At 39.4% G+C, this 9,389-nt stretch overlaps 1 protein-coding gene across 1 annotated transcript in view; it reads left to right on the top strand.

The window, feature by feature from the left end:
• The window catches only part of Nlrp2 (NLR family pyrin domain containing 2), a 42,375-nt gene that overhangs the window by 8,457 nt on the left and 24,529 nt on the right, over positions 1 to 9,389 (top strand). The window contains exon 2 of the mRNA XM_028775105.1: positions 6,864 to 8,463. Coding sequence (XP_028630938.1) covers positions 6,864 to 8,463 — 1,600 coding nt within the window. The remainder of the gene's footprint in view (positions 1 to 6,863; positions 8,464 to 9,389) is intronic.

The following is a 9,389-nucleotide window of genomic DNA, read 5'->3' as shown; positions in this document are numbered from 1 at the left end:
CACACTCAGCCCAGTTCCTCCCTAGTTCCCCTTTCTCTCAAATCCCACAAACACCTCAATCTAAACAACCACAGTATGTATGCAGAGGGCCTAGTACAGCCCCCTGCAGGCTCTGTGATTGTTGCTTCAGTCTCTGTGAGCTTCTCTAAGGACTACTTAAAGGATTCTGTGGCCCATGTTTTCCAGGTGTCCTTGACCCCAGGCTCCTACAATTCTTTTCCCCTCCTCCATGGGGTTCACCAAGCTCTGCCTTTGGTTGTGTCTCTCTGCATCCATTCACATCAACTGCCAGAGGAAGCCTCTCTGATGTCAATTGGACTAGGCACTATGAGTTTGGGAATAATTTTATTAACTTTTTGTGGAGAGGAGGAGTTTACCAGTCGTGTTTAGTCTTTTCCTAGGTCTCTGAGACATTCAGCTTCTGGTTCCTGACCATCCAGGCAGTGTCAGACATGGGCTCCCTCTTGTGGCTTGGCCCCCATATTAGACCAATAATTGTTTGGCCATTCCTACAATCTCTGAGCCACCATTGCCTCAGCACGTCTTGCTGATAGAACAAGTGTGGGTTGGAGATTTTGTGGCTGGGTTGATCCCACAACTGGGAGCCCTCCCAGATTATCAAAGATGACCAGTTTAGGCTCTATATCTTCTATTACTAGGAGTCCTCACTATAGTAACCTTATAGATTCCAGGGAGTAAATGGCCCCTTCTTCCAGTCATCTCTCCGAGTACTCTTTCCCTCTGCCCCTCCCTCCTTGATCTGATTCCTTCCCATCCCCACCCACCCACCAACAGGACACTTGAAAAATGTATCTCCCCTTCCCAGAAAGATTTGTGTCTTGCCTAGAGCCCTCCTTGTTACTACTTAGTCTTCTCTGGGTCTGTAGATTGTCGTGTGATCTTCCTTGACAGCTAATATCCACTTATAAGTGATGACATATCATGTTTATCTTTCTGGGCTAGGGATGTGATTTTTTGAATAGCTGAGTAACACACCATATATAAATATACCACATTTTCTTTATCTGTTCTTTGGTTAAGGAACATCTAGGTTGTTTCCAGTTTCTGGCTGTTATGAATAAAGCCACAATGAACATAGTTGAATAAGTGTGTTGTGGTAGGATGGAGTGTCCTCTGGGTATAAGCCCAGGACTGATATAGCTGGGTCTTGAAGTAGAAGTACTCCCAATTTTATGAGGAACAATCACATTGATCTCCATATTGGTTGTACAAGTTTGCATTCCCATCAGTAATAGTGGAATGTTTCCCATGCTCCACATCCTCACCAACATGAGCTGTCACTTGTGTTATTGATCTTAGCCATTCTGACAGATGTTAAGATGGAATCACAAAGTAGTTTTGACTTGCATTTCTCTGGTGTCTAATGATGGTGAACATTGGTTTAAGTGTTTCTTGGGCACTGGAGATTCCTCTATTGAGAATTCTGTTTATATTTGTACTCCATTTAAATTGGATTATTTGGTTTGTTGCTGTTTAGTTTCTTGACTTATTTATATGCTTTGTATATTAGCTCCCTGTCATATGTGGGGTTGGTGAAAAAAATGTGCCTGTGCTATCAGAATACTAATTGTCTCCTATGCTGATACCTTCAAGGCTATTCTCTACTTTCTCTTCTGTCAGGTTCAAAGTATCTGGTTTAAAGTCGATGTCTTTGATCCATCTTTGGACATGAGTTTTAAGCAGGGTGATAAATGTGGATTTATTTGCATTCTTCTACATATGGACATCTAATTAGACCAGCACCATTTGGAAGATGCTTCGTTTGTTCCATTGTGTTCTGACTTCTTCATCAAAAATCAGATGTTCACAGATGTGTGGATTTATGTCTGGGTTTTTAACTGCATATGTCACAGTATCTGTTTTTATGCCAATACCATGTGGTTTTCATTATCATAGCTCTGTTAGGACAGCTTGGAATCAGGGATGATGATATCTAGATTTTTGGTTTTCATATAAAGTCAAGTATTGTCCTTTCAATACCTATAAAGAATTGTGTTGGGATGTTGATGGACGTTGTATTGAATCTGTACATTGCTTTTGGTTGGATGGCCGTTTTTACTATGTCTTACTGATCCATGAGCATGGCAAATCTTTTCATCTTCTGATGCCTTAATCAACTTTTTTTCTTCAAAGACTTGAAGTTTTTGCCATATAAGCCTTTCATTTGCTTGGTTAGAGTTACCCCAAAGTAAATAATGTTGTTTGTAGCTATTGTGAAGGGTGTTGTTTCCCTGATTTCTTTCTCAGTATGTTTGTCATTTGTATAAAGGAGGGCTACTTTTTTTTTTTTTTACTTAATCTTGTATCCAGCCACTTCACTGAAGGTGATCTTAAGAGTTCCCTGATAGATTTGTGGTACCTATTATGTTACCATATCATGTGTCAATACCTTCTCTTCCAATTCACAGCCTTGTGATCTCTTTATCAGTTGTCTTATTGCTCTAGCTAGAACTTGAAGTGCTATATTGAGTAGATATGGACAGGGTGGACAGCCATATCTTGTTCTTGCTTTTAGTAGAATTGCTTTGAGTTTCCCTCAATTTAATTTGATGTTGGCTACTGACCTTCTGTAAAGTGACTTTATTATGTTTAGGTATGTTCTTTATGTTACTGCTCTCTCCAAGACTTATTATGAAGTAGTGTTGGGTGTTGTCAAAGACTTTTTCATCATCTAGTTAAATCATGTTTTTTTTCTTTCAGTTTGTTTATGTGGTGTATTCCATTGACTGATTTTTGCATGTTGAACTATTCCTGCATCCCTGCGATGAAGCCTACTTGGCCATAGTGGGTTATCTTCTTGATGTATACTTAGACTCAGTTTACAAGTATTTTGAATGTTTTTTTTTCATCTATGTTCATAAGGAAAATTGCTCCATAATTCCCTTTATTTTGTTGAATATTTGTATGATTTGGGTATCAGCATCAATATGGCCTCTTAAATAAATTTGGCAATGTTCCTTCTGTTTCAATTTGTGGAATAATTTGAAGAGCATTGGTAGAATTCTGCACTATAACCACCTGGACTGTTAGGGTTTAGTTTGGGGTTTGTTTGATTTGGTTGGGTTGGGAAATTTTTCTTTTTGTAGGTAACTCTTCTCTTTCTTCATTTTACATCCTGATCACAGTACCACCCCCACCCCCACCACTCCCTCCCAATGCCCTTCATATGGCTACTCTCTTTATTCACTCCTTCCCCTTTACCTCTGAGAAGAAGGTGTGGTTTAGAAACACTTAATAACTACTTCTACTTCCTTAGGGATATAGGTCTATTTAAATCGTTTATTTAGTCTTGATTTAATTTTGGTAAATGGTATCTGTCATTTTCTTTTAGATTTTTCCAATTTTGTGAAGTACAGATTTTTAAAATAAGACCTGATAATTCTTTGGATTTTCCCTGTGTCTGTTATATCCTCGTCATTTCTGACTCTGATGATTTAGATAGTCTCTCTCTGTCTTTTAGTTAGTTTGGATAAGGATTGTCTATCTTTTTTTTCGCATTTCATTGATTCTTTGTATTCTTTGTATTCTTTGTTTTTGTTTTTGAGACAGGGTTCCTCTGTGTAGCCTTGGCTGGCCTGGAACTCACTCTACATGCCAGGCTGGCTTCAAACTCAAAGTACTTATCTAAATCCATATCTTGAACTCTTCTCTAACAGTATTGTCTTACTATTTTTAATAATAATGTTTAATAATTTCATTAATCCTTTGAGAATTTCATATACTTCATTTTGATCATATTCACCATTTTTATCCAAACTGCTCCAAGATCTACCCCATCTTCCCAACTTCCCAATACTCTGTTTTTAATCCATGGAGTCAGATTTGTACTGTCCAATGTCTTGTGGGTATGGAGACTGCCCTAAAACATAGTCTGTCTACCAAGAGGTCACACTCTTAAAACAAGCTCTTCTTTCCTCCCTCCAGGATCTATCAATTGCCAATAGTTCCTCAGCTAGGGTAGGACTTTGTGCCTACCCCAAGTCACCCATCCCCCCTGCAACTATGGTGGGATTTTGTCTGGCTTGACCTTACACGAGATTTGTACATGCTGCAAGAACTTCAGCAAGTTCACATGTGCAGCTTCTCTGTCAGGTCCTGAAAATACTTTCCTTGTCGGATATCCACCGGATCTTTCTACTCCCTCTTCTGCAATGGTCCCTGATCCTTGGGTAGAATGTGACATTTCAGACATAGCACTACTCAGAATTTCAAATCTCACATTAAGGTCTTAAATGTTTCAGCTTTTCTCCAGTTTTGCATAATACTTCTATGAACTGTACAGACAAAAAAAAATGTTTGTTTCTAAGCATTTTGACTTTGATTGCCTGGATCCTCAATAATAAGAAAGATTAGGACAAAAATTGAAGTTATATGACATACCTGTTTCTTTATGTGGGAGATACCCAGCAGATGAAAAATACTATCAATTCAATTTTTTACAATTCTGGCTTATAGAGCACTTCCAGCAATGAATTGTGAATTTCAGAAAATGGAGAAAGAAAGTAGATGTGTGCCACAAGGCATAGTAAAGGAACAAGAATAAACCATACAGATTCTCTATGCTTTCTCCAGTTGAAAGCCACCTCCCCTTTGTAAAGATATAAACCCTAATTAGAGGCAAAGGAGTAAGGGAGTTTTTCCTTACCCCTTTATATTCTTTCATTTTCCATTGTTAGTACAAATTAATTCTCATACCGAAGAGATAGTTTGCAGCATCAAATCCTGGTCTCTTATAGCACATATGTACACAAGTCTTCATATAAATATATTTCCACTCTCCTTTTGTAGGTGCCTGAGAGGTGGGATGTGTTATAATTAAATAACACTCAACTTCCTCTCCACTAATGTTTGCAAGCAGTAATAATGAGCTACCAGTGGATACCATGAGGATTCATTTTCTGAGCTCTCATGACTTGTTCTAGTCCAGTAGAGAAAACAGACAAGTTATTCTAACAAACTGCATTGACAACTTTTTAAGTATTGACTAGTATATTTTAACTATATATAGTAATGGTTTTAATGACATTTTCATACATATGTATTGTATCTTATTCACCCACATTACCTTTCTTGTCCCCTTTCCACTCCTGCAACCTTTTCTCTTCCCAACTAGTACTCCCTTTTCTATTTGTGCGTGTGTGTGTTTGTGTGTGTGTTTGTGTGTGTGTGTGTGTGAGAGAGAGAGAGAGAGAGAGAGAGAGAGAGAGAGAATGAATTTTCATTAGGGCTGCTCATGCAAGCATAGACACCTTACCAGTGACTACAATGATGGAAAAAATGTGTACCAACCATTATAATCACTACCGCTTATAGATTCTCACAAAAGTTTTCAGCCTTGTGAGCCACTCCCTGACAATAAATCCTCAAGGGAGACGTTGTATGATGCTTTTCTGCTTTATGATAAATGCTCACCAGTTCAGTCTTGGCCAGGTTATGTGCAGGTGATCTCAGATTCTAGAGTTTAAGACTATAATAATGATAATAATGATGCCATACCTTATAAAACACTACCTTTCCTTTGATTCCTATATTTTTACACCCTCTTCTTCAATGTTCCCTGTGTCTTGGAGGTGACACAGGTGCAGATGATTCAATATAGTCTTACTCTTGCTGGACCAGTTACAAGTTGCTTTAGTAATAACTACTCCCTTTTAAAAAGCATCTCTTGACTAAACTGTCATTGCTAACCTGTGAGCATCAGTTTGGGTATCAAGAAGAGGCATCTGACTTGTTAAGACAGCTGTGTACTCTTCTTCCTCCCTATGAACTACCCATTGTACTTCCAGGCTCAAAACTTGGACAAAATTTGCAATTATACAAATGCAGGAGGTAAACCTCATAAACCTTAGACTAAGACAGTCTCAGAAGGAGTAAAGGTAGCTGTGATAAAAATTAAAAGGAAATTCTCTTAGGCAACAAAGAAGGTTAATAAGATGGAGATAAGATCTAGAGGAATACCCTCAATGTGCTTATGTGAATATATACATGTATGAAAATTTGGGGGGTGTGGCGCGTGTGCATCTGATTTTATACATGTGTGCACATATGGAAGCCAAATATTGACATTAACTGTCCTCTTCTATCATTCTCTACTCTATCTTTTGAGATAAGGCTTCCCACTGAATATGGAGCTAACAGATTGGCTAGGCTGTCTATCAAACATAAGGGGACATGGTTGTCTCTACCCAGCCTATCCCATAGCACTAAGGTGACAATGCTCAGCTTTCACATAAGTGCTAGAGACTCAACTCAGATCCTTATGCTAATGTGGCAGACACTTTACCAACTAACTGTTCCATCTCCCCAGCTCCTCTATGAGAATTTTAATAGATAAAAAAAAGAATTTAAACATTCTAAACAAAGTTACTTTTCAATAGTAGAAAGCAATTTTCCCGAATTTTCATTTCTCTAGGCTAAAAGAAATAGGGGCTAGTGAGATGGTTGAACAGTAAGAAATGCATGCTGCTCTTGCAAAAGACCTGAGTTTGGGTCCCAGAACCCATATCAGGCTGTTCTCAACTACCTGTAATTCCACTCCAGGGAATCCAATAATCTCCTCTGGCATCTATGGGCACTGCATTTACATGTTTATACCCCCACACACTCATGTGCCTATAGTTAAAGCTTTTTAAATTCTTTCTAATTGAACTCTTTTTTAAAGAACATTTGCATAAAAATATAAGATATCCTCATCACATCTTGCTGAAATAAACATGAATTGAAGTTCTCTTTAAAAGCTGTGTTCTTCATTTTCCTTTTCTACTTCATACAAGAGAGTTTTTCACAATAACCAACTATGTTCTGTCTATCCCCTCACCCCACCCCCATCATTGATGGTAAAGAGCACAAGCAAAAAAAGAAATGGAAGAATATATACACAGAAAAATGGAAGAAGAACTTCTGGCCTAAATGCAATAAAGAAATCTATGTGGATACTGATAGCTACGGAACACTCCTGGCATTGTGTAACCCGAAGACAGAAAAGCCATTTGCTCATACAATTGTGCTGCATGGCCCTCCAGGCTCTGGAAAAACCACAATGGCAAAGAGGCTAATGCTAGAATGGTCAGAGAGTAAGCAAGCCCAGACTTTCTGGTTTGCCTTCTACATCAGCTGCAGTGAACTTAATAATAGTAAACCTTGCACTTTTGCCCACCTCCTCTCCATGGACGATGCCTCCTGGAGGGATTTTGTGATGCAGGGTCTATTCCTGGGAGAGAAATTCTTATTTGTGGTGGATGGTTTTGATGAGCTGACATTCCCAGCAGAAGCTCTAATCAGTGACATCTGTGGTGACTGGGACGCAGTGAAGCCTGTAGAGGTCTTACTGGGCAGTTTGCTGAAGAGGAAGCTAGTACCTGATGGCACACTGCTGGTAACCACACGGACACAGGCTTTGCACCAAATCTACCTCATGATGGATCAGCCTGTCCTAGTAGAAACTCGAGGCTTCTTCGAGCAGGAAAAGCAGGAGTACTTTCAGAAATACTTTGAAGATGAAGAGGGTGAGGAGGAGGATAACGGTAGGGGAAAGGCACTGAGAGCTCTCAAGGAAGTCAGATGCAATGCTGCTCTCTTCCAAATGGCCTCACTTCCTGCTGCATGTGGGATATTCTGCCTCTCTCTGGAGCTAGGGATGAAGAAGGGGAAAGACCTGGCTCTGATATGTAAGACCCACACCTCTATGTTCCTGAACTTCCTCTACAGTATCTTCTCACCAGAAATCTGTGAGGGCCATCTCAACAAGCAACTCCAAATCTTATTCAAGAAAATATGTATCTTGGCTGCCAATAGTCTCTTGGAACAGGCGCCCACACTCCATGAAGAAGACTTCTTGAAATTAAAATTGAACCTGAATAAATTGCACCCCGTGTGCAGGTACATCCTCCCTAAGGACAGTTCCAGTACAAACTGTCTCTCCTTCATCTGCCTCACTATCCAGCAGCTCCTGGCTGCCATAATATTTGTTCAGGAACTTGGGCAAGAAAGCAAGGGTGTCTCTAAATATAGTATACATAATATGCTTTCAAAGGAAGCAAGATTAAAAAACCCCAACCTGTCTGGAATGCTGCCATTTGTATTTGGCCTCCTGAACAAGACTCATATTCAAGAGCTGGAGACCATTTTTGGCTGCCAAATATCAATTGGGGTCAAGAGAAAATTCCTGGAGTGTGAGTCAGAGGAAAATAAACCCTTCCTATTACTGATGAATATGCAGGAGATCTTGTCCTGTCTCTATGAATCTCAAGAGGAGGGGTTTGTGAAAGAAGCCATGGCCCTCTTTGAGGACATCTCCTTGCATTTGAAAACCAACACGGACCTCATCCATGCTTCATTCTGCCTCAAGAACTCTCGGAACTTGCAGACAATGTCCCTGAAATTAGAAAAAGCTGTCTTCCCAGAGGATGTTGCTACACTGGAGTCCACTACTAAGGATCAAAGGTAAGAACCCTATTTTCCTTGCACGCTTCTTAAAGGTACTTCTATCCTTCAACTCATCCCTCGTGTATTTAGTAAGAAGCTGAAGTATGTCATCCTCTGTAGGTCAGGGTAGGACATTTTGTACCTGTTCAGCTTCCTTCCTAATTAATAATAAAAGCGAAAATGATGATATAATTAAGGATGCCAACCTGAGAGTCAAGCATCTTAAGTCCTATGTTCTCCTCTCTCCTGGTAAGCAGTTGTTTTATTACTTTCCATACAGCATTTTCATACATAGTGGATTCTCCTGCCTGTCTCCCTCATCTCCCTGCTCACCATTTATGCTTAAGCCCTTTTACTCATCGATATCCCCACCTTCCACTTTTACCTCACATATGTTTTTATTAAACTCGTTTATTAAGTATGTGTGTGCAAAAGTCAGAGGAGAGCTTACAAAAACCAGTTTTCTCTTTGAATCTCATGTTTCCTAGACATTGAATTTATCAGGCTTGACAGCAAGCACCTTTTCCCAGTGAGTCATCTTGCCTGTCCTCACATTGTATGTGCTCTGTTATCTTCTCACTTAAAGCCTTTTTTGCTTTCTAAATGAGATTTTATTAAATATGTTCCACTTGAAGGCCTTACGCTGTATTGCTTTCAAATATTAAAACTATTTGCTATGTTCACCAGTGAGATGAAACACAGCTTCTAATGAATGTTCCACATGCATACTTCCATTCAGCTAAAGCATCACTTCTCTGAACACCATTCTCTAAATAATCCTTAAAGAATTTTTTTGTTTTACCCACTTATAGATGCTTTTCTGCTTTTCCTAAGAATACAACATCATTAGCCATTATGAAAATGGAAATTAAAGGTATTTTGAGGACCTGGAGAGACAGCTCAGCAATAAGAGCACTTGCTGGTCAGCCAGAAGACCTGGGTTC

The sequence above is a fragment of the Grammomys surdaster genome, unplaced genomic scaffold, assembly GCF_004785775.1.
Source record: "Grammomys surdaster isolate TR1022 unplaced genomic scaffold, NIH_TR_1.0 252, whole genome shotgun sequence".
NCBI classification, from domain to species: Eukaryota; Metazoa; Chordata; class Mammalia; order Rodentia; family Muridae; genus Grammomys; species Grammomys surdaster.
The sequence above is the reverse complement of the archived record's forward strand: the minus strand, read 5'-3'. Positions and strand labels throughout refer to the sequence as shown.